Here is a 27,955-nt window from a genome sequence, read left to right on the forward strand (position 1 = left end):
TTGTTGTGTGGTGGTCAAATTCTGTCCCTTCAGAGGTGGTACACAAAGAACCAAGAGCACCTTCCACCCTGCCCCAGCAGAATAAGAACACAGATGTTCACTGCAGACTCCACAACAATCTTGTGGTTTTAAGGGAAAAGGAACAACACTACAGCATTCCTCACACTGTGCTAGGTCTAGATTTTCTCTAGAACTAACCCCCCAGAATATAAAACTCTATGCACAAGCAAAAGACATTTTGTTCAAACACACCATGGTATGAGCAATTCCCATATTTCAGCCCACTAGCAGTGTTTGAAAATCATTTCAACTTCTCCACCTTAGCCATCATCCTTTAAAAATTCATTTTCTTCCCCAATTTCAACAGACCTGACCAAAACACAGATAAACATTTGACATTGGTCACTCCTTACAAATCAGGGCTCAGCTCAGCCCCCCCAAAATCTGAGCACACATTTGAGGGTTAATTCCTGCTTGTCTCTAAACCCAACCCTGCCCAGCAGCTCCTTCCCCAAATCCAGGGACACATCCAGCAGTTTCCAGGGATTTTGTGGCTGTGGGAACAGCTTTGAGCAGCCCCAATAAAGCAGAAAGTGATAAAAATCACAATGTTGGGGTTTTTTTTTTTGCTTAAAGAAGTGTAAACATTGAAAGCCTCAAGTCAATGCTGCTCAGCCTTGACACACAATGCTCAGCCAGACACAAAGCTGAAGGAACTCTACTGGGAAAACTGGGATCTGAGGGGAATCAAGTGCTTTAAACCTTCTACTGCTAAACACACACAAGGTCTTGGAAAAAAAAAAAAACAACCAAAAAACCACACTACTTGGTACAATTTCTAGAAACAGAATTACAGTACTGACATTAAAAACAGTTTCTAAGGCTCAGACTGAGTCCAAAAAGGCCTCTGGTTGGGTTCATTCAAGCTCTTATGTTTGGACTGCATGAATGCAGCATAAGAATGATTGCAGCAAGACATCCACAGGTAATTTCTACATTTATTTTTGTTGGGTTTTTTTCTTTTTTTTATACCAAAAAAGTTATGTGCAACAAATAGAATTCGTACATATTTACATGGGTTTTTTTTTTACCTGTTAGCAAAATTGTATCCTAAACCTCCAGTAGAGAATCTCTCAGTCTATATTGAGAAAAGGAGCATCTGCCCAATGACTCCATTTTAAATGGGTACTGGATTTGGAGTTGAAAGCACTGGGAATAAATAGTAGATGGAACATACTATACAGAACAAACACTTAATATTTAGGCCATGCTTAACACAGTTTTGTGGTAACAGAATACTTCATCTCTTTTCTGGAGCAACATTGGCAGAACCAAAGCCAATCTCTGACTTCAGCCCATAAAAAATTAGGAGCAGAACTGCCTGAAACACCTCACCAACCTCCTGGAAAATAAGATTCTACAGCAGCACAAAAATGCAAATTACAGCATCCAGAAACCTGTGTTCACTTCAGATCTCAAAAGGTGCTCAGGAATGTTTCATTTGCCTCAGTGTCACAAATGTTTCACAGGAAAAAACTTCCAAGAATATTCAATTCCTCCACAAGACTTGAATGCTTTGTTTGCCTTAAAGAGTAGCAAGTACCTTACACACTAAGAGGATTTCAAGGATGTTTAATTCCTAAGCAGGTTTTGGGATGAGGTTGTTTTTTTTTTTTTTGCCTTTCCAATCCTCCCCTTGCTGTGGAACTTCCAACTCAGAATATTCCATGATCCCAAAGGAATTCTGGGATTCTGAGAGAGCCAAAGAAAGGCAGGAAGAGCCCAAATTCAGAACCTCTGGATACTGTGAATTTTATCCCTTCCTTTCTCCTGAGTGATCTCTGTAACATCCCTCTGTCCCTTGCCAGCCCAAATATCATTCACCTGCCTTTATCCTGCATCCTTGAGCATTTCTAGGATTTGCCTTTGGATCTGTAAGGGTAAAACCAGTTTTGCCAGCATGTTTTGGCTGGGGCAGGCAGGGGGACACAGCTGAACTCCTGATTTCCATCACAACCCATTTTCCTGGAAGGAAGATGCTGTTTCTATCACTGGGAAGAGCAAGGAAAGAGTCAAAAGAACTGGAAGCAGAAAGGTCCAAATTTCTCCTGAGATTATTCTACCTTTTATCCAGGCCAACTGCATTTCTAAAGCATGAGAGAGAAAGAGAAGAAATCAGGGCCCTTTCTAGCAAATCACTTCCAGTAGAAATTAACTGCAAGGGAAGCACACAAGACCAGAGAGTTCACAATTCAGGATCAGATTTGCAAAGGTCGTGCACCAAGTGTGGCTGCAAATTCTCCCAGAGCCCAAACTCCAGCTCCTGTGAGCACACAAACAAGGACTGCAGACACCACTGCTGAAAATCTGGCCCTAAACATTTTTACTAAACAAACTGAATCAACAGACTATGCCCACACAAACAAGCACAAGACAGTGAAGTTAACACCAATACTTTCAGCTGATGGGGATTTTTTCCTTTTTTGTTTTTTTTTCTTCCAGAAATTGGACCAAGTACTCATGGATTACTTATCTCCATGGCTGCTTGCTCTGGCAGCACATGTTCACCTCTTCCTTGGGTGAATAAAAGATGCCTTTAGTGTAGATCACAGGAATGCATGGAAATAAAATCTATACAACACATTAAACACTGCTACTGCCTCAAGGCTTGGCAGAGAACAAAGCCAAACCTTGAGGGACCAATTCAACATCATTCATTCCCCTTAATATCAAAGTGGAAGGCATTTGAGAGACAGAACTAAACATCAAGACAAGCTTTAACTATACTCTGGTCAATACAAAACTCATTTAATGAATTGTTGGCTAAAACTGTCAGACGAGGGACAAGTCATTTAGTGTTACATGCAACAGATGTTACTCACACCACAGAACTCTGTACAGAAAAGCAGTTTCCACCTCCATCCTTAGTACAAACCAGAATTACTTCAGTAGTAATTTAAATATTAATTTTGTGAATTCAATCTCCAGACTTGTTTTGCTCTGTGGAAACACTGCCCGTTTCACAGTAGCTTATCCTTAGTGTTTAAAATCCACTTACAATGGAAGTGTCTCTCTGACATTCATGTTTGAGAATGAGAATCTAAAAGGAGATAAATTAGTTCTTTAAATAAATGGGCATGCAGTTGGAATTCTTCACATTTTGAACTGACAAGGGCAAAAAGCAGCACAGCACCAATTACAGAAAATAGCTGAACCCACACATTTTGGTGTCTCACAGTTAGAAACACAAGTATTTCACTTTTCCAAATCACATCAACCTTTGAAATTAAACTGAAAACAATACTGCTACCACTTCTCAGTCTAAAAACTAAAAACAGATCTCTTAATACTCTTCTATCCCCAGCAGGTTTGCTGGGAATTTTGTTCATTTTTAAAGCAAGGACACTTCTGCCTGCCAAGTTCAACACAAAGTATTTGGTTTAAGATTTGAAGACAGAAGGCACTTTTAACATTCAGCCTTAGAATACTGAGTGCAGAAACAACATGTACAATTTTGTTCCTTTGTTTAAATCTGCAGTTTAATTTTTTTTTTCCCAATTAGTTCTTAGAAAGAGCAATGATAGCACTATATCACATTTCATTTTCAGGAGCACATTGACTTACTTATCCCATTAAACAGGCTGCCCTTCCAAGAGATCTTCTCTGTGTGTGTTTGTCAGGCCTAAAGTTCATTTCCCAATATAGCACAAACCAAAGATCCTGACCAAGATCAATTAAGGAACTGCTTTTTCAGTGCACTGCTTGGTTATCCTGCTCACTCAGTGGTTTCCACTGCAAATTGCAATTCTATACTGCAGCATTCATAGAACATCAAACATTAGTAACACTGGCTGGCTGAGCACAGCTTCCAATGAAACAGCTCTGCTTGGAAATGGAGTCCTTTCAAAGAACACTTCATCCATCCCCCAATCTGCAAATCAGCTTTTCATTGACCACATGAAGCTATTTTTGTTCTGTACAGAAATTAATGAGGTTGTCGTTTAATCAACATACTTCAGGTTTCAGTTTTAATTCCATTTTTTGTTACTGGAGACAAAAAAAAAAAAAAAAAAAAAAAAAAAGGAAAAAAAAAAAAAAAGAAGAAGAAAAAAATGGAACCAACCCCAAGCATCATTCTTGTGAAAGCACAACAGTGAGAGCAGCAACTCCATGTTCTTTAGAGGTCACTTCTTCCATCGTGTCAGTCGACTCAGCTGAACCCTTTGACAGCTCCTAACCAAACCCATGGGACAGTGAGTTCTCCAGGGATGAAACCAAGAGTTCTAATTTTATTTACAGTATAAGTCCTAGTCAAATCTAAGTCCATCAGCTAAAAAAAAAAAAAAAAAAGAAAAAAAAAAGAAAAAGAAGAAAAAAAATACACATACTGTAAACATGGCAACATTAAATATGGTGATGCTAGTCTAGAATATTTCATGTCATGATCACATCTTGTTATACCTGAATTTATATACAGGATATTTTCTAGCAAGTGTTACCCACTTCACAAGTGGAGGGGGAAGAGAGAGAGTCTAGATTTTGCTGTGGCTAAAACTCCTTCAAAGTAAAGTTAAAGCTTGTCTTTGATTGTTACAGAGTTTCCTTTCATAACCGCATTGAAACTGAAGATTAGCACAGAGAAATTATCTGGGGCCCCTTGAAATTTATAATTCAAATTTTCCATTATGATTCTCGGGGAGGGGGGGGGTGGGGGGGAAAGGGAGGAAAAAAAGTGTCTGATATGGAGAATAAAAAAATTACTGCAAAATAAACTTAATGGAAGTTGGGTCTTGAGACTGTCAGTCAAAAGTTCCAGCAGGGGTTATTCCTGTTTGGGTTGGAGTTGCCTCTTCCAGGCCTCGTTCAAATAAACTAGTCGTTTGTAGTTGATGATAAAGAGAATGAAGTTCAGCAAATATGTGAGCACGCAGACAATGCAAAATTCCTTCAGCACGAAGTACAGAATGTATGCCAAGTACAGGGACCCTACTACAGACACTATGGAGGATGTCATGAGGATCAGAGCTGCTACTGCACTCGCTGTCATACCTGCAACAAGAGAGACAAAGTTACTCAGCCCTCTCCACACAGAGCAAAACTCCTTCAAATTCAGCCACTCAGCAATAGTTATACACAGTTCTGGTTAAAATATCATCCTTGGGAAGGGAGTATTTGGAGGAGCTCTGTCTGACATCCCTGTGATAAGGAATGGGTAGGATTTACCATCCTCATATTCCTGAGTTAGAGGAAAATTAGTAGTCAAGTTATTTCTGTTAGGATTAACAGCTTTATAGCAAACCTAGAGTTACCAAGAAATAGATATAATTATATTTCATGCACTTTTTTGCCTGCTCTCTCCATTACTCCTTGCCCATTCCATTTTTATTCCCTCTTTTCCACCATGCAATCCAATGCCAAATATACTGGAGTGAAAATACCAGCACAGAAACTGTCTTCACACTTGGATTATTAATAGCATATCAGGAGAAAATCCAATTACTCTTGTTATCAGCTGGGTTTTTAAGCCCTTTGGACAGATGCATCATTAGACTGATGCTAAAAAAACCCCAAGATATAAAAATCAGAAGCATTTATCTGGTTTCCTGCAGATAGTGCAATGGATATTGCTCTACTTCATCCCCACAGCCCTGCTTTACACTGCAGGCTCTGAAGGGAATGAATACTTACCCAGCAGCATTTGTAGTATATAAAACACCAGGCCAAAAACACTGTTTGACTGATTTATTGCACTGTCCTTTCCAAAGATGGAACCCAAGAGACCGAATCCTCGACCCCATCTGTAAAACAGGGAAACTAATTAACTCTTACTTGGCCACCTACTGCCTTCCAGCAGCATTTTCAGTTCAGGGCTGGTGGGGAAAGAAAAAGACATGATTGTGCCATGAGTGATGTGGAATTCTCCTGGAAAACCAAGCAGCAATAGGGGGAGCACTGTGCACAGCTTTATCCCACACCTTGCTGATGGAAGTGTTTGACACAGGAGTTCACCCAGCTGGAACTTCCCTGACAGCACCTCTGCCTCCCAGGGCTGCTTTGGAGCTGCTCTGTCACATCAGCACTTCCTTCAGCAGCTCTCTGCACCACAGTAAATTGGGCACAAGGTCACCACAAAGCTGAGGAAAGGATTTGTACCACTCACTTGTGTGCACCAGAGCAGCAGAATCAGGGCAGGAATCTGGACCTCAGCTGCTCCTCAGCTCAGGAGGAACCCAAATCTGTCAGGAGCACGAGCTGAGGATGGCACCAGCACAAGATCCCCAGCCCTCCTTGCCTGGAGCTCTTGCACAGTGTGACACTTTGAACCAACACCTGAAATCCCTGCAAAGTCACTTCCAACTTCCCAGTGAGAAAGCAGAAAGAAAGCAGAACAAGCCTTACAAAACTCCTCCTCCTTCCTGCAGCAGAAAAGATTAAATTAGCAAATGTGTTTGTGCCAGAAACCATTAATTCCATGCCCTAAGGCAGATCACACCATTATTTGTAAGAGCAAAGTGAGGACCCTATTTATTAGTGTCACTTGAAAATATGAAGTTATTTTGCTGCTCCAAGGTAATTTAACTCACAAGAGCACATTGGGGACATCTGCCAGCAGATTTTTGGAGCATCAAGCCAAGCACTACACAAATGTAAGGTTTGCTTCCCATTACCAGTTTAACTGAGCAAGGTAAAAAGTGCCATTCCTCATCCTGCTGCAGCAGGAAGCTCCAAGGAAAATGCAGTTCCAGGAAGTTTTTTGTCCTGGAGGAAATGGCCCTGCTGAACCAGGACACAGCTCAGGTCTGGCCCTGCACAAAGCAGGGATGTTCACCTAGGACCTGCCATCACCACAGCACAAGCAGTTTTCTCACAGGAAGAGGCACCACAATAAGGATAATTTAATACCACCTCCAAAACACTTTCTAGTCTCATGGCCATCTGTGCAAAACTCATTAAACTCATCATTTTAATTGCAGACTGAGTTTAAATTCACTATTAATATTCTTGTGCTCTTCTCCCCAAGAAACCCAGCAGTCCCAATTCTTAGAAAGCAGATTTACTGTATAAAAAGTCAAAAATTAAACATATTTTCAGCTAGTTTGGTCTGGAATCTTTTAAAAGTGAAACTTTAGTGCCAATATTAAGCTTCAAGGCAGCACAGACAATGTGTGTGGGGACAGAGCCTCAGCATCCCAGACATGGAGCTGCAGGGAAAAGCAGTGCCTGGCTCTCTGCTCCCATCCCAGAGCAACTCTGGGGCTGTGGAAATTACAATAATAACAAAGAATCTCAATTATGGTGAGATTTTCTCCCATACCTCTAATGTTATCTGGATTTTAAATGAGAACTGTTAATTTTTGAGCCTTCCTTTGATAAATTGGTCACAGCACATGTAACAATTGTCTTGAGTTGTCCAAATTCCAAAGGCTGCATTAAAGAGCCACACAAATATATTAAAGGAATTATCATTTTTACATTTAATAGTTTATACTTATTTTTCTGTATTGCCACATTTATAGATGCTTCAGCCTGCCATCCACAGGTTCAGTTTATTGTTCTGGTCTCCAAGTGAGAAATCTTTGCAGGGTGACATTAAAATGATTTGAACACACTCAGGTTTTCCTGCACAACCCAAAATGGGCAAAGGTTCAGCATCAAATACTCCAAATAACTGCAGGATGCTGAATCCATCCCTACCTGGTTTCTCTCACTTCTGATGCTCAGCAGACCCTGAGAGCAAACTCCAGTTTCAAACATCAAGAAATGTGATTTTACACAACCTGACCCTGCAGGTGTTCTGCAGGAGGATAAAACATTGCCAGTGGAAGGATAATGAGTTGCAGCCCTTCTGAGAGTCAGTCCTGGAGTGATCTGTGCAGAGCTGCAAGGTCAGAGCACAGAAAAAGCCTTTTCCACATGCAGGAGTTCATTAAGGGTCTTGCTGGCCTTGTGGCAGCTTTGAGGACATCAAGTATTACATTTCAGCCCATGGAGTCCAGGTCTAATCTCACATCTTATTCCAGCTCAGCAGCCTGGGGTTTAACACAGAACACTTTGCCCAGCCTTATAAGGTTTGGAGTGGGAGCAAGTGTTCTGTATCAAACTGAAAAGCAAAGTATTTAGACTTTATGTATTTACTTTGTATACTCCCTTTCCCTACTGAAAAGTCTAAATAGTCTCCTAATTTTATTAAGGTTGTAAAACTCACAGAGATCCAGGAACTTCTGCCAGCAAGTGGAGGAAGGATAAAAACTGAGTAGATAATGTTCCTTTTCACACCAAACTCAGGTGTGAATTGCCAGATTGATGATAACTTTGAAAGTCTAAAAAAACACGGCAAACAAATAGCAAGAAGAAAGTCCTAATAGCAAGATAAACTGCAAAAAATTAACTCAGAAAAGTGACTTAGAAGAAGTGTTATTCACTTGCATCCTTTTTTTTTTTTTTATAAAGAATGCCAAGCAAAATGACCTGTAGTAACCACAGAGCTGCTTGCACAACAAGATGAAAGCAGATGTGATTTCACCGAGTTTTTCCTGGTTGTGAGTGGTGGCTCCTGTCCCTGAGGATCAGCAGTTCCGTGCTGGGATCCAGGTCACAGCCACCCGAGGTGACTCAGAGCACTGACAAACACACCAGCCAAACCCACTCTCACCACACCCCAGTTTCACTGCCATTAAAAAATCAAAAGCAATCTGATCTAACTGCAAGGAACAAACCTTTAAGACATCTTTGTAACTCGGTTTCCTTCCCTATCTGCATGTAATACTCAAAATGTTCTTTAAAAAGTTAAATAGTGATTCAAGAAATCTAAATTAAAGTGATTCATCTTCTTTCCCAACATCTACAATTGAACACTGCAGTGATTTTCAGTCCAACGTGCACTGTCTTTTATCAAAAGGAGGTTTTGAAAGTTATTATTCACACTCTTAACAAAGCCCCTTTTGGTTTGAGGTACTTCACAAAGCTCAGCAATGTTGCATTTTCAGAAGTTTAAAGCACTATTTGTGTGCAATTGTTACTTCTTAACAGGAAGACAAAAAGAGCTGAGGTCACTGTGCTCCACAAGTGATGCACCTCCAATAAAATCTTACACTTTTCAATCACTAAAATCATTTCAATCTCTTTTGCACAAATATGAACATCCTCCACATTCCAGAACAGTGTATTAGGGGACACACTTGAAACTGTACAGCATAATCTAGCACAGAAAATGCTAAAAGAGAACACAAGAACCTCATTTAGTCCATCAGTATCTCAAGTATTTTAGAGGACAAGCAAACAACCTTCCAGTTTAACAAGTTACAAGCTCTGAGTTATCAGCATTGGCTGAAAAGCAGCAGAATTCCAAGCCTGCCAAACACACCAAGTCAAACAAACCAACCAAAAAGTGTTTATTGAGCCAGGAGCTGGATTAGTCCCCTGCAGCCCCTGTAGGAAATGCTGGAGTGTTTCTGTAGCCAAGCCCCAGCTCTGACAGCTCCTGCAGATGGTTTGAATAGTTTTGTTACAGATTATTCCCCAAGGTGTTTTCCTTGGCCTCCACTGCCCTTAAGGATCAGCTGAAACTTCTGAACTGGGGTTTCACCTGCTCCCCTGGAGCTTTCCTGGATATCCCAGATGCTTTCTGAGCTCAACACCCAGCCCTGGTGATGAGCACAGTCCCATCCTCTCCATTCACCCCTCAGTTTTTATGCCCAGAACTGAACTAACCCAAACATTTTCATTTTACCATGGGAAGAACCATACTGGGACAGGACAGCCCCAGCAGCCCTTGAACAAAGCACAAAATTCCCAGCTCACACCCCAGTGTCCTCAAGAGCTGCTTGGAAATGCAATCAAATCCTTCAGGGGAGCAGATTATTCAAAGGCTTGTCTGATCCCCAACCTCTGCATTTGTGCAGCACCAGCTCTGCCTGCACAATTCTCTCTCAGTTGTTGGGTTTGGTGCATTATAAAGGGCAAAGAATAAAAAAGATTCTGTACTTAAACTAAAGAAAATTACTGAAGTTTGGGTGGTTTTTGGGTAGTAGTTTACTCAAAGCCTCTCATTTTAGGATTATTTCTCATCCCATGAGTATTATTTTGTTACCTCTTACCACTTTGTAACCCTGAGGAAACAATAAATCTGATTTCTAAGAAACAAAAAAAATAAAAAAAGGCTACACTTGACAGGTGATGTGCACATTTCCTTAAGAACCACTGGACTTCTGAGGGAATTTCTTGTCCAGAGTAGAAGTTCTCAGAGGGGAGCTGAGCTCACCCCCTGCCTCCAGGGAAAAGCTCATGTAAAGGTCAAAGGATCTGAAGCATATTAAGAAACTTTGGTTGTAACTTCTTTCCAGCTTCACCAGAGGATTTTGGATTAAACCTAATTCATGGTTTCAAGGCCACTCTAACAGGTTTAATAAATTAAGCAAAAGTCTTCAATTAGAAGCCATGAAAAAAGGAGATTAAAAATTTCCATTTGTAAGCTTGCCAGGAATGCTCAAAAATGTCAATACACCTAATTTCATATTTAAATCTATTAGCAGCATTTAGCATAACCAAATGAGGTTTTCTTCTCTATATCCTCCAGCTCTACTTCAGAAAGAGTCTGTAAAAACTCTCAGTGTCTAGATCAGCAAAATATATTGAGCAGACATTGGATAATTATTTTATAGCAGCCTTTACAGAAGCACTGGCTATTCAAGATCCAATCCAACAGCACTGATTCCTTCTACATAATATTTTCTATTAAGTTACCACAAATGAAGCCCAAATCTGAATTATAAGCACTTTGTTAAATTTATTTTGCACCAGGCAAAATAATTCTTAGCCCTATTACAAATTCCAGTCAAGCTGGAAATGATATAGTTATGAAAAGCAAAAATTAACATGTTTGTGTGAGAACTGTAAGGATGGAAAATAAAAGATTCCCACAGCAAGGGCACAGCTGTGTTTTATAGAAGATATGCCTCAGTCAATAACTGTTGTACCAGTATTAAATCATCAATTTTCTATTAGAAAGATGAAAAAAAAACCAAAAAAACAAAAAACCCAGAACACTTGAGTTATCAGTTTCTGCAGTTTTAAGAGCAACTTTAAAACTCCAAGCTGGTTTCTACCAGCATTCCTGGAACAGCTCCCCTGTCCAGCACATGGAAAAAACTCTGGACCCCCCCAGCTCCCCCAGGACAGAGAACCTTGGCTCCCAGGGCAGGGTTTCCCTTCAGCAGAGGAATGATTGTGGCTTTCCCTCCCTCCCTCCCTCCCCCTGTGGCACTGAATTTGGCTCCTCCAATTCCAAACCACAGATCTTCCAATCTTCTCTCAGACAGCAAACCCAGAATCCCTGCAGAAGCTCTGTTACATCTCCTAACACCTTACACCAATCACTAACAGCTGGAAACCTCAAACATAGCTGGATATTTGTTTGCAGATACAGCAATGAAAAAAGTTCCTGGGGTATCATGGATTTATTTACTATAAACATGAATGATAACTGCTACATAATGTTCTTTACTTACAATTAAGCAAACTTGACAGACAAGTTTACAGGAACTGTCCCACAACAGAGCTCAGTGGGAACCTGTTTAAACAGCTTAGGGAGGTTTGGAAGTTTTCTTCACATCCCATTTCCTTGGACAATGGGGTTGTTGTCACTTTGATCCCTATAAAGATGCAGGGAAACAGTTTTAAGGTGTGCTCTGCTGAGAAACCAGCACGGGGCAGTTTTACCTGCAGCTCTTAGAGCAATTCACACCCACTCAGCAGAGGAACAGCTCCACACCAGCAGGAACCCAGCAGAACACAACGAGAATTCAGCGTTTAAAGGGATTGCTGAATGTCAGCAGAGCCAGACAATAATACTACAGCTGTCACAGGCCATCCTTTCACACAACCAAAATTTAACAGGCATTTTCAGGATCTACCAGGTGGATGTTTTGGTGCATCCACCAGAAAACACAAGGTCTGAGGGAGGTGTCCCTGCCCATGGCACGGGGCTGGAACAGGAACTTTTCCAGAATGCTTAAAACACAAGACACCAATCCATGACAGTGCCCACGAACAGAACAGGGAATTCCTAAAACATCAATGACATCCAGATTCTCCACATGCTATTCTGACTCCAGAACTCCTTCAGCAATCAGGCAAAGATCAATATTGACTATTGCCAAACCTCCTCACTGACGCAGCTGCAAATATTGCTAAAGATACACCTGACATGTGCCCTTTGCTCATTTGTGCTGCTGTCTTGAGGCTCTCCCATTAATTCATGCATGCCAGGCTATAAAAATCATTCAAAACCACTAATTTAGCCTGCAGGAATCTCCAGCTCATCGATACACAAAGCAGAAATGTATTAGAAGATCCCAAAATCTCTCAGGGCGTGGAATGGACAAAATCCAAAGACTCTGGGTCTCTGCATTACCATTTAAAGGTCACATTTTATTTCAAGCTGGAGCATGACCTGTATGACTTGAAATGTGTTTTATTACTTTAATTCCCTCTGTGAAACTACAGCAAGATCAAAAATATTTTTCAGGAACTGCTATTAGCCGGTTTTATTCTAAACAAAGCTATTCTTGACACTTAATTACTGTAAGACAGCAATTAATTTAAAATAAATACAGCAATTAGCAATGGAGATGTGAGGTACTGCCCTAATACCTGCCCTTATTAGCCACTCCTTAGCAGCTTTTATTTTTAAACTATTTCATGAACTTTCCCCTTGATAAAAACTTGAAATATGCTGACCATTCATGATTTGGGTAAGGGATACTGGGAAGGGATCTCTCCAACATTATCTTCTGCATGAGTCAGGCTCTGATAGGAGATTTTCTGTGCTCCTCCCTCTGCATGCTGGCAGTCTTTACATTTCTGCTCTTGTTGTTGTGCCAATGCCAGATCTGGCTTAAAAGCAAGACTTGGAAATACCAACAGCTGGTGAAAAAAAAAAACTCAGCCCAAAATACCAGAAAGTCAGCTCAGGAAGGAATTAACTAATTTATTCTAATTATTCTATGCATTTTAAATGAATCCTAACAGCATTAAGTGCTTTTTAAAGTTCAGCCCATTCTTGGAGTTAAAACTCAAGATGTGAAGATTGCAACATTCCAAGTTCCATCAGCAAATCCACCTTAAATAAAAAGTCCCATAACCCAATGAACCATTTAAAAGCCAAAGAAGAAACAGAAGTTTCTCACTCCGTTAACTCTGCAGAGTTAACTCCAATAATTAGCTAATCAATTAATTCTGACTGTCAGGGTGACAGCTTAATTGAGAAAATAAATGTTAATTTCAGTTAAATCTGAATTACCTGTGAAAAAGCTGGAATACAAAATTGAAAGTCTACAACCCCAGTGAAATCTAAAGTGTGGTTAAAAGCTCCTTTCAGAAATGAAGTTTCTGAGAAACTTTGGTACTGCAGGAACAAGGAACACTCAGCTGGAGAAAGTGAGAGAGAATGATGGATGGGGAGCTGTGGCAACACGGAAAATAAATGAATTTCTTTCCAACTTTAATGCCTTGCCCTCCTGCCTTACTTTCAAAGCAGAACTCCCCCTCTGTGTCCTGCAGAGCCTGGAAAGCAAATTCTTCTCCAAATATGGTTGGAGTGAACAGAAGTTGCACGTTCCTTTTGCACAAACTCCTTTCACCACCTGCTCCAATGATCACGAGCTCTCCTGGCATTTGCAGTGCTTCACTCCATAGCAACTGCTGGGAGATTGGAGTGCATTTTATCCCCAACTCTTCACATTATCATATAGAATTCCTACAGCAAAGGATTTCCAGGTCTTACTCAACGTGTCAGCTGCAGCATTGCTAATGAATGCTGTCATTACCGAGCTTGATTCCATAATTAGAAATAATTCTGATTATATCTTCAGGTAATTTCCTTCACCTGAGTGTTCAGTAAACACGCATCAGAACTGTGACATCCAATTCTCTGTCACAACTGCAGCATTTGCTGCAACAACAAAAAGCAATTCTATACAAGAAGAAGCTGCTTAATGCTTAAATCTCCATTATTTTTTTTTACCCCTGTATCTGTGATCAAAGTTAAATTACTGATGAGAGTCATGGGGTTTAATCTCAATAGCCTAAGCATAATTTAACTGATATTATTTGAATTTATCTGGTGAGTTTATTGAAGCCTCCTCCCTAGTTAGATCCAAACTTCTCATTTCAGGATATTTTCCAACCAGACATGAACAAGCACCTTCACAAACTAAAGATGAACTGAGGCAGACAAAAAAGCAGAATTAAAGCCTTCACTCAATAACAAAATCAGGTGGCCAGAAAAACAGATCTCTGTCACACAATCTCACTTCTGTCACCACAGAAGAGGTTTTAGAAAAAGAGCTCCCTGGATGTTTTGACTCAATAATTTCCCAGCTGGACAAGAGGATGGGAATATTCCCTCAAACTGGCTTGTTATGATGATACAGCAAGTACCTCTATAAAAACTGTGACAGCTTTTGCACGGGTTACACCAAGAGGGGAAAAAGTAAATCTCAAGTGCTCATTCAGCTGAAGGCACTGACACAATAATAATAAAATTCTCATTAAAATAAAGAGGAAGGACTTAATACACAGATTTGCTGAAGAAGCAGATTTATACAGTAACTCTTCCAATAGAAATAAGAACCCTTGGTCTTTAGAAAACAACTGCTAAACGTCTGAAATCAGTCTGGATTTGGACTGGGCTTGTGCTGCAGAGGCTTCCAAGCCTCCCCTGAATGAAGCATTTCCTCCGTATCACCAAAGCATCTCCCGTGCTGCCAGGAGACGTCCCAACGAAAACGCAACACAGACACTGCAATTAAAACCTAAAAAACAAAACCACCTGCAATCGCACTTGTTTATATTCTCCTTAACCACTACTCGCAGCTACAGCACTCCACTCTGCCGAGCTTTTACCACTAAAACGCCTGTCACTCCGCCTAATTGCCACTGATTACAACACAGGCGCTGCGGGTGCCTCAGCCTCCAGCCCGTACGAACCCGTAAATCCCCGCTCGCCCAGCGCTGGGGCCGCCGCACCCGGGAGCGCTGAGCCCTCCCGGGCTGCTCCGTGCCCCGCCCGGCCCGCAGCCCCTGCGAGCGCCGCCCCGGCCCCCTGCACCCCCCGAGGCAGCGGCGGCAGCGCTCCCGCAGCGCTCAGCCCCTTCCCCCGGCGGGGGCGGCGGAGGGTCCCACCCGCGCCTCACCTGGAGGTGATGGCGGCGGAGCAGCGCACCCGCTCGCTGAGGTCGCACAAGGCCTGGTAGTGGCTGTCGCGGCCCTTCTCGCGCTCCAGGTGGCAGGCGTACAGGGACAGCAGGATGCCGGCGGCGCACACGGCGGAGCGCGCCACCCGCTCCCAGCGCGGCACCGACACCCGCAGCAGGACGGGCGCCGCCATCTTGGCCCCGTCCCTCCGCCTCAGCCCGCGACGCGCGCCCGGCGCCGCCCCGCCCCGCGCACGCGCGCGCTCCTCATTGGCCCGCCGCGCACGCGCGCGCGCCCCTCATTGGCCGGCTGGGCGGGCGCGCCACAACCCCCCTCCCCCTTCCCCCGCGCTGGCCCCGCCCCCTCGCCCCTCGCGCCGGACGTGGCGCCTCGCGACGACGTCACGTCAGGCCTGGGCGGGGAGGGGGGGGCGTGGCACAGCGCCCCCTGGCGGCCGCCGGGAGTCCGTGAGGGCACAGTCCCCTCACGCCCCCGCCCCGGCTGATGGCAGCGGGAAAATCGCCTTTTCCTCGCGTTTTTACCTCAGACCTGGCACGCGGGGGAAACTGGGCAGTTCAGAAAAACGCGAAAAAAATTCTTGGCGCCTGACCTGACCCTCAGGGATGATGTGTCACTTCACCGGAGCTAAGGTGGTGTGAGCCTCAACCCCGTTCTCCAGGTGTTTTTCCAAACTCCCGCATCCTGCAGCCGCACAGAGCCCATCTGGTGTGCAGAGGGCCTGTTACACTCCCCAACTTCACCAGGAGGTTGTCTGGGATGTGTAATTTGGACAGACGGTAGAAGAAATGTGCTAAAAGTTGGATTTTCCTAGTGCGCACCACAGCCTTGTGCTCACTTGGCTCGGGAGCAGCTGTTGGTGGATTCCCCCGGGGTTTGCTCAACCTTGCACTTGAGCAATGGCATTTCATCACTGATTTCCCAAATCTGGGATCAGATTCCCTCACAATCACACGCATCCAACCCAAAACCAGTGCCAGATCTTCTTTCTTTCACACATTTCTATCAAAAGCAGCATCAACACCTGTTCGGTGGCTAAAGAACCCTGTGGTGCAGCCACACAAAAGCCACGGCAGCTGAAAATAAACAATCTTTGCTCGCTGTAAACATCACCACCATTATTGCTGATTTTTGGGATGGCCACTCCTTGTCGTGCCCTCTCCCAAATCTTTGCTCGCTGTGGCATCAGCAGATGCGAGGGTGAGCTGGAACAAAAGGCAGCTCTGGAGTTTTCCCAAGGAAAGCAGGAGGACAAAGCACAATGGCAGCATTCATCCCGCCATCCTGCCCTCATTGTTCTGCAAAACAAAACAAAATCCAAGAGGGACGCCGTGGCGAAGTGACTTCAAGCGTCAAGAATCCCTCTGCCAGCAAAAAAAAAAAAAAAAAACAACCCAAAATTGAAAACTATTAATTAGAAAGCACTGAGAAAACCGCTCGTTAAGAAACTAATTGCTTGAAGTCTAGAAAAGCCAAATGATAACTCCTGCTTGCTATGTTGTGATTTGCTCTCAGATGGAGAGAGGCCAAAGGCCAGGGAGAAGAAACTCACAGGGATGAACTCTTGCAGCAACACCAGTGCTCTGAGCTTCTGCAGATGTCCCTGTTCTGAACGTGTTTTATCAATTATATTTATCTCCTGATGATTCTCTCATCAGCAGCTGCTTTTCTGAGCTGTGCTTCTGCTCTATAAACTCACAATGTTAGCACTTCTTTCATCAGGCAACAGTTACAGCCCCTGATGGAAAAGATGTTGAAATATCTAGTATTTCACCTCCTTTATAAGTGAAGAAACTGTGAACATGCAATTTTTTAGTCATGAATTATCGTAACTGTTGACTGTGGTACCCCTTATAATTGCTGCTGTGTATAGAAACAGCTTAATTAATACAACAGTTAATAAATTAACTTAAAAATTCATTTCTTCAAGTAGACAGCATCTCTAAAGCAAAGAGACTCAGCCCCTGGAAAGAATCCAGGATCATCCTCTGGCACCCCTTGGAGACATTTCCATGGATTGTTGGGATCCCCTCTCTGCTCCAGACTGAAATCCAAAATCTCTAACTCTACTGAAGGGCTGAATTCGGAGAGGCTCCTTTTCCACAAAAAACAATTCCCTAAAGGCTGAAACACTTTTCATTGTGATTTAGGTGTTTATTGTGACTGAAGGTGCCACGGGTGCAGGTTTACTGTGGTTTAGGTTTTATTATTTATTATTTATTTAGGGTTTATCCATATTTAGGTGTTCATTGTGGCTGACAGCGGATTTATCCCTATTTAGGTGTTCATTGTGGCCCAAAGTCCCACACAGACGTGGGTTATATCATTATTTAAGTGTTCATTGTGGCTGAGAATTCTGTAAAGGTTTAATTATCACAATTTAAGCGCTTATTCCGGCTGAAGGTCTCGCACACTCAGGTTTATCGCTATTTAAACCTTTATTATGACCGACGCTCCCCCAAGCACGGGTTTAACCGCACTTTAGGTGTTTATTCACTTCCCGTGCCCGCCGCTCCCGCCGCCATCGCGGCCGCTCCCTCAGGCGGGCGGAGGGGGCGTGGCCGCGCCTCAGGCCCGCCCCCCGCGCGGCGTTCCGGAAGTGACGCACACGCGGTGACCTTCAGAGGCGGTGGGCGAGTGTCAGGCCGGGCCGCACCGTTCGGTGATTTCTCCGCTTCCGTTCCCTCCGCGCCGCGCCGCTCCGTTCCACTCTCCGCCGCCATGCCCAGGGGCAGCCGCAGCCGCACGTCCCGTGTGGCGCCCCCCGCCAGGTGAGGGCTGCCGGAGCCCCCTCTCCTTCTCCCCTGTCCCCCGTGCAGGCCGCAGTGGCCTGGCCGCCATTGTGAGGGCGGGTGACGCACCGGGGTGGTGGCGGCGCCCGGCTGGTTTGAGCTGGGCTGGCTCTGGGTTAGCGGAGCGGGCTTGGGCCCTTTGCGGGATGGAAATGGGTCTGCTCGGCCGCAGGGCCTCAACACCAACAGCCGCTTATGGGTTGTATTTTTCCCCAAAACAGCACAGCCTATGTGAGCTGGGCAATAACCAGGCAGAAAGAAGCCTGTAATCCTGACCCTGTCTTGCATAAGACGCTGACCAGAACACCGAGTGCATTCCTTCAGTGTGTAACAGGGCTGTGTGCAATCCCAGCGTGATCTTGGCGCTCCCGTGCAGCCCCACGAGTGGCACTCGGCGGTCCCTGTGTGTCCCTTCCAGCTCGGACATTCTGTGCCTCGCAGGAGGATCGCTGCACTCCTGGCCCTGCAGCCGCGTGGCTTGGGATGATGATGATGATGATGATGAAGTAGTGATGTTTCTCTTTGTGTCCCTACAGCCGGGCACCCCCAGCGAGAGCCCCGGCTCCTCGGGCCTCTGTTCCCGCAGCGGCTCCGCCTTCCGCCGTGGCGACCCCGGCGCCAAAGCAGCCGGGGCTGATGGCCCAGATGGCCACAACTGCTGCCGGGGTGGCCGTGGGCTCGGCCGTGGGACACACCATCGGCCACGCCATCACCGGAGGGTTCAGTGGAGGGGGCAGCTCCGAGGCTGCCAGGCCTGATATCACTTACCAGGTGAGGGAAGCACAGCTGGACACTGACTATGGCAGCTCAGCTCCACGTGGGCTGAGGGAGTTACTGAAACCTTAAACACCACATGAGTCTATAGGCTATATAAAACCACATTTAGTCTGTAGCTACAGGCTGAATCTCCAAGGTAACTCACCGTGAGTCATCTTAAAAAGAGTTCAGAGGGATGCAGGAGTGATGTGTGGCAAGGTGTTGGTGTTATTTTCTACAGTCTTACTCCTCTGGTTCAGGCAGGACTTCCATGTGCTTGGGGTGCCATCCAGAGTTACGTAAATGTAAAAAATTCACTCAAATGTTTGTAATTTAAAAAACTTTGAATGTGGCATTCCACTACTGAAAAAATGGTTTTGTACTTCAACTCTTGTTTTCCATTTAAAAAAATGAAGATTTTGACTGAAATGCAGGGAAGAACCTTCAGTAAGCAGTGTGGGGGTGGTCTGGCTTTGTTGGAAGGGTCCTTACAGAGCCATTTGGTGTTTCAGGAGCCCCAGGCTGCTCAGGCTGCCCAGCAGCAGCAGCAGTATGGTCCTTGCCAGTATGAGATTAAACAATTCCTGGAGTGTGCCCAGAACCAGACTGACCTCAAGCTGTGCGAGGGCTTCAGTGAGGTGCTCAAGCAGTGCAGGGTTGCCAATGGTAAGTACACTGTGCTGACAGGCAGCTGTTACATGGGATAATCAGTAAAAGTGTTGTGGGAATGATGTCCTGGGGGTTTGATCCAGCTGGTGGAGTGATGAAGATGCTGTGAAATCAGCTGCTGTTCTGTTTGGCTTTGAGCTTGGGTCCTGTACGTGTAGCTGGGGTGGACAGGGGGTGAATTCCTGATGCTTTGTGCAGGTGCATGGATTGAAAATGACTGGAAAAGTGGCAGCAGCACATTTGGGGCATTAGCAGAGCTCTGAGGACAGTAAAGCATCCTGTCCTGGGAGGAAGGAGCAGCTGTGCACCAGTGCTGGTATCTGCAGCTCAGCATATCCCAGCAAATGCATGAGGGAACAGGGAACACCCTGACAAATCTGTCTTTGTGGCAAGGAAAACATTCAGGGATTCCATTCAGGGATCCAAACTCACTGCCGTAACTCCTTCCCTTTCAGGTTTGGCCTAAGCACAAGGAGGCTGCTAAAGATCATCTTGCAAGAACTGACCTATGAATGAAAACAAAAAAAAGCTTCAGTAATAAAGTTTAAAGCTGTTTGGTATCTTGTTAGTTCATACATTCACACTCTCATCCCTGTGGCTTGACTCCTGCCATAGCTGCCTCTGATGTCATCCAACTTCACAGCCGCAATTTAATTTAGCACAAAATGGAAGAGTGAATAATAAAGCAGAATGAGCTAACATGGGTTTAACTGGTTTTGCTGATTGTTATGTTGAATGTATGTAATGTGGTCTATAAATAAAATTCTGTCTAGAAGTTCCTTGCTTTAGTTGAATTTGGACTGGAAGGGTGAGGAGGTGAGAATTGCTCTTTGCAGGTGCTTCTTTCATGCTGTGATAGAGCTGAACCATGAGAGGAGGATGGTTGTGTGGCCTTTCCCTCCTGCCTGGCTCAAGCAAGTGACAAAGCCACTGCTGCTACATGAAAATAATTTAAAAGTATTTACTTGTTCCATCGGAGGGAGCAGCCACATCACACCTTGCTCAAATCCTTGGGGCTGATAAGGTAAACACCCTCCTGTATATCACTGGAAAAGCCTGGATGAGCTGTGCTCCTACCGGGAAGTGTGGTGGGGAATAACCCTGCTCTGAAAAGTGCAATTCCTGTTAGAAACACTTCACCCAGCATGACCTATTTTCCCTGAAGTGCTGTTATGCTGTTGCATGTTCTGCCCATCCCTAAAGCTCTTCACCTCTCACCTGCAGTTCCCGGAGTGAAAATAGATTAAATCAATGGTCAAAAGGGACAGGAGTCACCTCACACGGGGGGCGTGAGCACAGAACTGCCTGTCCTGGTGACAGTGCTGATCAGGCAGAGATCTCATTTCTGGGGTGTTTCGCTGTCCTGGTGAAACTGAAATAAAAACAGTGGGTGGTGACAAGACGAAACGGTCTTAAGCTGATACAGGGGAGATTCGGTTAGAAGTTAGGGAAAAAAAAAAAAAAAAAAAATCCCTGTTGGGGTGGTCAGGCATTGGAACATCACCATCCCCGGAGGTGTCCGGGCAGCGCTGGGTGACCACGGAGCAGCTCAGGGTCACGGCCGCTCTTAGAGCTCCCTCCCACCTTCCCCGCCGCCCCGGGGCCAGCCGCAGCTCCCGGCGGCCTCCCAGCAACACCCCCGGGAGGAGGAGCCGGGGCCGCGCCGGGGCTCGGCGGCGGAAGGGTTAAACCGGGGAAGTGCCGCAGCTCCGGGGCGGCCCCCGGCCCCCCCTTGCCCCTTGCCCGGCCATGCCCGCCCGGCTCCCGCCGCTGCCAACTCGCGCTGCGCTTTCTCCGGGGCCGGGCGGCGGCGGCCGGCCCTGAGCGCTCGGCTCCCGGCGGATCCTCCCGGCGGTTCCCGGCGGTTCCCGGCTCCTCCCGGCCGATCCTCCCGGCGCCAGGCCCGGCGCTGCCCTCAGCGAGGTGAGGAGCCGGCGGCGCTGAGGGGAGGGTGTGTGTGAGGGGGGTCCTGCCGCGGAAAACTCCCGTGCTCAGCGTTCTTTGTCTGAGGGAGAGGGGCCGCATCCCCCTGCTGGCCTAAAAGCTTGTTTTGTTTTTTATTCTTGAGCTTTGCGGGTTTATCCTAATGGATATTTGGATATCTTTGTCCTCCTCAGAGACCTCCCCCGTTTGGCAGCTGCGGGCGGGGGGCGATGCCCAGCGCTTCACCCTCAGTGTTTGTCCGGGCAGAAAATCCCCTCACGACCCCCCCTGCACTCTGCTGATGAACTCAGGGTGTCCCATTAGAGCCCTGCGCTGGCTGCTTATATAATTCTGGGTGTTTTAAACAAAATCCCGGGTCCTTCCCTCCCGGCAGTGTCCGTGGATGCTCCCCAGCCTTCAGCCCTTCCCCACAACAGCAACCCCCAGAACCTGGATTTTCACAAATAATCAGTTTTTGGTTATCCCAACCCCACACCTCAGAGATATTTTATTTTCTCTACTTCCTGGTCCTGCCTCTCCTTTGTGATTTCAGCTTGGTTTGGCATTACTGACAGTATTCCCAACATTTAATATTTTGTAAGTTGAACTCATGGCTGTTTAGAAATGCTCCAGCCCGTGTTAGACATTCCTGGCAGCAGCAGCCACACACCCAAAACACTGCTTTGGTCCTTAAAACCAGGTCAGGACAGATACACGTTGCTAATGAGATTTAAATGTACTTAGAGCTGCCAGTGCCTGGCAGAGTTATTGAGAGGAAAGCTCACAGAACTGGGGATCTCCTGCCCACCTCTGTCCCCTCCCCAGCAACAAACTGTCATCCCAAAGGGACAATTTTTCTGCCTAGGCTAGTAAGAACTGCTTGGGCTCCGTGTATGGGCACAGAAACAAGCTGTGTAAGAACCCCTCCAAGCCTGAAATAGGAAAAATGGGACAGAGTCTTTCAGGAGTTGTGCAGGCTGCTGGCAGCTGCACAGGAGTGCCTGAGGGAGCCCTTTCAGCTGCTGTCCTCAGGCTGGCTCAGCTCCCACTGTCCTCAGTCCCCCTGTCCCCACCTGCAACTCTGTCCCACCCAGCCCCTCTCGCTGCTTCACTGACCCTCACCGCCTCTTTTTCCTCCTCAGTCTCTTTCTGTTCCCTTTAAATATTATTTTCCCTCCTTATTCTCAGCCAAAGAGAGCTATGTAATCTTAAAAATAATAAGGAAAAGAAAGAGAAAAACTGTAGGGGCAGATTCCAGCTTCCACTTGGGGTGGTGGTGGTGTGGGGTGGTGTTCTGGAGGCTGCTGCTGTGAGCTGGGCATAGGGAAGGGATGAGATTTTGTGGTGCTGCAGCATTTCCCAAAGCCTTGGCCCCAACCAGGCTGGTTCTGCCCCTGGGGACAGCCAGGCTGTGCAGTGGGATTTCTGTTCCCAGTGGGATCTCCACAGCATCCCAAGGGCAAAGCTTGGCTTTTCCAAGCAGCAAAATACCCCCTTTAGTTGGTCCAGGATCTTCCTTCTCTTCCTTCCCCCTCAATGTTTTTTCTTCCATAAGGGATTGGTGATCACAGCTCTGGGGGCAGTGGGTGGCCAACCTTGCTCTTTTTTCCTTGCAGCCCTTTCTGCCCTCAGAAAAGCTCAGAGTGCTGCCTGACAGGAACCAGAGATGACCAAGGAGGAAGATCTACCAGACTGGAACTCATCCAAGGAGTTTTATGAAAAATATGAGCCAAAGGAGGTTTTGGGCAGGTAAAGCTTTATTTTTGGCAAGCAGCTTGTTTTGGTTTCACGTCCTCCAGCACCAGATAGAAACAGTGTTCCCTGGGAATCTGATACAAACAGGGCCCACAGCAGCATGGGGCTAAAAATAGCATGGAACAGCACTTTCCATCAGCTCAAAACCTTCTGTCCCACCGAGACAGGGTGACAGAGCGAGACCCGCTGGTGCATGAAAATCCCAGCCAGCCCAGGTGCCGGTGGCTGGGCAGGCAGGGATGGAACCCCCCTTTTGTCCCTGTTGTCCCTGGCAGGGGGGTGAGCAGCGTGGTCAGGAGGTGCATCCACAAAACCACGAGGCAGGAATACGCCGTGAAGATCATCGACATCACGGCGGGGAACATCTCCCCCAAGGAGGTGCAGGAGCTGCGGGAAGCCACCACCAAGGAGATCGACATCCTCCGCAAGGTCTCGGGCCACCCCAACGTCAGTAAGTCAGCCCTGCAGCAGCCAGGCAAGGGCACTTGCTGCCCTGGCTGTTCCTCAGGGTGTTGTCCTCAGGAAGGGTTTTTGGGGTGAAATCTCTGGATGATGCTCAGAGCATTGTTTGCTCTCCCTTCACACACACACACCTGAGCACTGCCCCCCATGTTGTCTCCCAACCACAATACCTGTGAAGATCAGCTCCTCATTAACTCAATGAGCAGGTTAATCAGATTTTTAGTCCATTGATGGACAGGAACACTGTGCTCACAGCTCCTGTGCTTTATTGCAGTCCAGCTGAAGGACAGCTATGAATCCAGCACCTTCTTCTTCTTGGTGTTTGATCTGTAAGTACCAGCTGGCTCAGCACCCTGGGCCCATTCCCTCTGTGCAGATTGGTCCCAACTTTCTATGGCCCAAAAATGGCAAAGTGGAGGGACAAGCAGCCTTTAAGTCAGAAACAAGCCCCAATTAATGCAAGCTCATTACAGCCCTGCTGCCAGCACTGTTTCCCCTCTGTCAGCGGCTCCGTGCTGCTCGGGTTTCCCTGTAACCTTTGGTGGGAGCTGTCATGCATCCCTGAGGGTTATTTATATGCTCAGTGGGACCAGGGTGTCTGCAAAGCCACAATCCCCAATGCCAGGACAGTGCAGTGGATGTCAGAGGAGTGGGATGGTACTGGGAGAGCCCCATCCCTACCCTATCTTTGATGGTTGGACTCAGTGATCTTATTGTGTTTCTATCCAAACCCTGCCCTCTCTAGGCACAGCTTCTTCTTCTCCTGCCTGATCTTTTACTGAAATATATGAAGGCATTTTTATCCCTTTTTATAGAAGTTATTTTGGGCTGATTGATCCTCACCAGGGACTCAGGGCTGGTTTGCTGTAGCAGCTCAGCCTCTGCCTGATTCTGTTTCCCCCTCCCTTGTGCAGGATGAAGAGAGGGGAGCTCTTTGACTACCTCACTGAGAAAGTCACCTTGAGCGAGAAAGAAACCAGGTAAGGCTAGGTGCAGAGGGGTGAAAATCACCTTGCAAGGGCAGAGGGTTTGCAGCCATCACAGCACCCTGGGCTGTGTCCCTATGTACTGTCCCTGTCCCTTCCCTGGGATGGTGGTGCCAGTGGATGTTTGGGATGGGGAATGAGCTGTCCCCATCCCCAGGAAGATCATGCGAGCGCTGCTGGAGGTGATCCAGTACCTGCACTCCATCAACATCGTCCACCGGGACCTGAAGCCAGAGAACATCCTGCTGGATGATGACATGAACATCAAGCTGACAGATTTTGGCTTCTCCTGCCAGCTGAATGAGAATGAGAAGCTCAAAGGTAGGGGCTGGCAAGGTGGGGGATGCTGGGCTGGTGAGCTTTTCCAGCCCCACTCTCCCCCTGTCACCAGTCTCACCTGGGGGTGCACATTGCTGCTGCTTGGCTGCCTTTGCTGTCCTCACACACAAGTTCTGCCTGCACACAGCCTCCACATCTCTCTCCATGCCATGAAAAAGTTGCTGCTCTTTAGGATAACCATCCTAATCAGTTCTACTTCTCTTTTCCTCTAGTTGTTCCCTATTACCTCATCCACTTACTGCCCAGCATTATTTCCCCCAACTCCTACATGCAAAGAGCCACATATCCAACAACAGGCATCCCCTCCCACAAGCATCCATATAATCTTCTTAGCTCACTTTTTAGTCACAATAATTCATTAAAAAATTACCAGTGAGATGCACACAGGTTGGAATTCCTCCCTGTGAGCACCATCCCTGCAAAGATCCCACCATGGGCTGCCTGGGAGCAGGTGGGAATGGCACCTGGGTTGATGCTCTGCCCTGTGTCCCTGTCCCCACAGAGATCTGTGGCACTCCTGGCTACCTGGCCCCTGAGATCCTGCAGTGCTCCATGGATGATGAGCACCAAGGCTATGGGAAGGAGGTGGATATGTGAGTGAGAAGCTATTCCCTAAACACACACACATGTGGTTTGAGGCCAGAATTGTGCCCATGGGGACCTGTGTGAGTGTTTGGAAAGAATGAAATGATGCACCAAAAGCCAGTATTGGTGGCTGTGAGGGGCTCTCTGGGTCACTAGGGGGCTCTGGCACAGAGCAGGGGGAGAAGCAGCCTGGGGACAAACCCATCTCCCCATTTTGCCCCACTGTGAAAAAGAAAGCAACACTTTCTGTTCATGGAAGTCAACATAGGCTGACTCCATGACCATGGGGATTTTAAATTCATATGTGCAGCCCCAGAGAGAGCAGCCAGCTCAGGGCAGCCCAGCAGAGCTCTGCAGGGACTTTGCCACCACCTCTGGTGGCTTCAGGCTGCAGTGCTCAGAGTTGTGACACACACCAGGGCATTCCATTCCCAGTTTGAGCCAGGACACCTGGCACTGCACAGCCTGGCATCACCAAGCCCCACTCCCTTCCCTAAAAACCTGCAAAGGTCAAATACTCCATCTCAAGGCATCCAGGGAACAGCTCAGCTCAAAGTGAGCTCAGCCCCATTCCCCAGACACACACAGGGCAGTCCCTGCTGGTTTTCCGGGGAGGCAAAGGCAGCTTGGGCCACCCCGGGGTGCAGAGGCAGCTGGGTGGCCCGGGGGTGGCCCATGGCTGCTGGAGGCTCCGTGTGGGCTGCCCGCAGGTGGAGCACCGGGGTGATCATGTACACCCTGCTGGCCGGCTCGCCGCCCTTCTGGCACCGCAAGCAGATGCTGATGCTGCGCATGATCATGAACGGCGATTACCAGTTCGGCTCCCCGGAGTGGGACGATCGCTCCGACACCGTCAAGGACCTGGTGGGTGCTTGGGCTGGGAGAACTCGGAGTGGAGGGGGGGTTGCAGAGCCCTGGGACGGCTCAGAGCGAGCGGGTGGCCCGTGCAGATCTCGCGGTTCCTGGTGGTGGACCCGCGGCAGCGGTACACGGCGGGGGAGGCGCTGGCACACCCCTTCTTCCAGCAGTACGACGTGGAGGAGGTCCGGCACTTCAGCCCCTTCCGCAAGTTCAAGGTGGGGATGGGGCTGGGAGCTGCAGGAGGCAGCGCTGGGATGGGTTTTGGGTGGGTGCGGCAGCCTGGGTGCAGAGCAGGCACTCCCTCACTGGAGGGAGTTAAGGGAGAAGGGAGAAACTGCCCCTGGCCTCCAAAAAAAATACCATTGAAAGAACTGGAGAGTTCAACCTGGAGAAAAGAAGGCTCCAGGGAGACCTTAGAGCCCCTTCCATTGCCTAAAGAGGCTCCAAGAGAGCTGGAGAGGGACTTGGGCAAAGGATGGAGTGACAGGGCAAGGGGGAGCAGCTTGCCACTGCCAGAGGGCGGGTCAGGATGGGATAGTGGGAAGAAATTCTTGGCTGTGAGGGTGGGGAGGCCCTGGCACGGGTTGCCCCATCCCTGGAGGTGTCCAAGCCCAGGCTGGACAGGACTTGGAGCAACAAGATGTCCCTGCCCATGGCAGGGTGTGAAGAAAAGTGGGCTTTAAGTTGCCTTTTAACTCAAACCATGCTGAGATTCTGATTCTGTGATTCCCTGGCATGAACCCCTGCCCTCTGCTACCCCTACAGGAACAAAATTATGCCAAGCACTGAGCTTGGGGATATGGGGGGGATGCACTGGGACCACCCCATTGTGGGGATTCCCCTGCACTCCAGGCTGTTGTGGGATCATTCCCCTGCACACCAGGCTGTTGTGGGATCATTCCCCTGCACTCCAGGCTGTTGTGGGATCATTCCCCTGCACACCAGGCTATTGTGGAATCATTCCCCTGCACACCAGGCTGTTGTGGGATCATTCCCCTGCACTCCAGGCTGTTGTGGGATCATTCCCCTGCACTCCAGGCTGTTGTGGGATCATTCCCCTGCACACCAGGCTATTGTGGGATCATTCCCCTGCACACCAGGCTATTGTGGGATCATTCCCCTGCACTCCAGGCTGTTGTGGGATCATTCCCCTGCACTCCAGGCTATTGTGGAATCATTCCCCTGCACTCCAGGCTGTTGTGGGATCATTCCCCTACATGCCAGGCTGTTGTGGGATCATTCCCCTGCACTCCAGGCTGTTGTGCAGCATTCCCCCACATGCCAGGCTGTTCCTGTGCCCCAGGTGATCTGCCTGACCGTGCTGGCCTCGGTGAGGATTTATTACCAGTACAGGCTGGTGAAGTCAGTGACCAGGGAGCTGGTGGTCAGGGACCCCTACGCCCTCAAGCCCGTCCGCAAGCTGATCGACGCCTGTGCCTTCCGCACCTACCGCCACTGGGTGAAGAAGGGCGAGGCCCAGAACAGAGCTGCCCTCTTTGAGAACACCTGCAAGGCCATCCTGCTCACCCTGGCAGCTGAGGAGGGGCTCTTCTGATCACTGCCCCAGCCCCTGCTTTGGCTCACAGTAGGCGAGTAAAATCTTGGAAAACAAAA

The 27,955-nt window shown here is 47.3% G+C and overlaps 3 protein-coding genes across 3 annotated transcripts; 2 read left to right on the forward strand and 1 right to left on the reverse strand.

Moving 5' to 3' along the window:
• Window positions 1-2,776: 2,776 nt before the first annotated feature.
• On the reverse strand, window positions 2,777-15,431 carry VKORC1L1 (vitamin K epoxide reductase complex subunit 1 like 1). Its single transcript, XM_079325052.1, has 3 exons — window positions 15,195-15,431; window positions 5,689-5,798; window positions 2,777-5,049 (listed from the first exon to the last, which is right to left on the reverse strand). Exons 1-3 carry the CDS (start codon window positions 15,386-15,388, stop codon window positions 4,823-4,825), a joined length of 531 nt encoding a protein of 176 aa, XP_079181178.1. The 5' UTR covers window positions 15,389-15,431; the 3' UTR covers window positions 2,777-4,822.
• A 2,372-nt stretch (window positions 15,432-17,803) lies between these two features.
• On the forward strand, window positions 17,804-20,209 carry CHCHD2 (coiled-coil-helix-coiled-coil-helix domain containing 2). Its single transcript, XM_079325428.1, has 4 exons — window positions 17,804-17,984; window positions 18,542-18,776; window positions 19,274-19,427; window positions 19,886-20,209. The coding sequence occupies exons 1-4, from the start codon at window positions 17,935-17,937 to the stop codon at window positions 19,894-19,896; spliced, it is 450 nt and encodes a 149-aa protein (XP_079181554.1). The 5' UTR covers window positions 17,804-17,934; the 3' UTR covers window positions 19,897-20,209.
• An 881-nt stretch (window positions 20,210-21,090) lies between these two features.
• On the forward strand, window positions 21,091-27,955 carry PHKG1 (phosphorylase kinase catalytic subunit gamma 1). Its single transcript, XM_079324739.1, has 10 exons — window positions 21,091-21,353; window positions 22,970-23,102; window positions 23,384-23,559; window positions 23,845-23,899; window positions 24,485-24,550; window positions 24,714-24,877; window positions 25,398-25,488; window positions 26,191-26,344; window positions 26,431-26,556; window positions 27,645-27,955. Exons 2-10 carry the CDS (start codon window positions 23,020-23,022, stop codon window positions 27,894-27,896), a joined length of 1,167 nt encoding a protein of 388 aa, XP_079180865.1. The 5' UTR covers window positions 21,091-21,353; window positions 22,970-23,019; the 3' UTR covers window positions 27,897-27,955.

The sequence above is a fragment of the Erithacus rubecula genome (assembly GCF_903797595.1).
Source record: "Erithacus rubecula genome assembly, chromosome: 22".
In the NCBI taxonomy this organism is placed as follows: domain Eukaryota; kingdom Metazoa; phylum Chordata; class Aves; order Passeriformes; family Muscicapidae; genus Erithacus; species Erithacus rubecula.

Bases quoted from the DNA above. Each gene is read 5' to 3' on its own strand.
- VKORC1L1 (XM_079325052.1), bottom strand. From the start codon at position 15,388: ATGGCGGCGCCCGTCCTGCTGCGGGTGTCGGTGCCGCGCTGGGAGCGG. The intron at 5,799-15,194 runs GTGAGGCGCGGG...CCTGTTTTACAG, and splicing joins TCCGCCGCCATCACCTCCAG to ATGGGGTCGAGGATTCGGTC. The intron at 5,050-5,688 runs GTAAGTATTCAT...CTCTTGTTGCAG, and splicing joins TATACTACAAATGCTGCTGG to GTATGACAGCGAGTGCAGTA.
- CHCHD2 (XM_079325428.1), top strand. From the start codon at position 17,935: ATGCCCAGGGGCAGCCGCAGCCGCACGTCCCGTGTGGCGCCCCCCGCC. The intron at 17,985-18,541 runs GTGAGGGCTGCC...GTGTCCCTACAG, and splicing joins CGTGTGGCGCCCCCCGCCAG to CCGGGCACCCCCAGCGAGAG. The intron at 18,777-19,273 runs GTGAGGGAAGCA...TTGGTGTTTCAG, and splicing joins GGCCTGATATCACTTACCAG to GAGCCCCAGGCTGCTCAGGC.
- PHKG1 (XM_079324739.1), top strand. From the start codon at position 23,020: ATGACCAAGGAGGAAGATCTACCAGACTGGAACTCATCCAAGGAGTTT. The intron at 24,878-25,397 runs GTAGGGGCTGGC...CTGTCCCCACAG, and splicing joins TGAGAATGAGAAGCTCAAAG to AGATCTGTGGCACTCCTGGC. The intron at 25,489-26,190 runs GTGAGTGAGAAG...GGCTGCCCGCAG, and splicing joins TATGGGAAGGAGGTGGATAT to GTGGAGCACCGGGGTGATCA.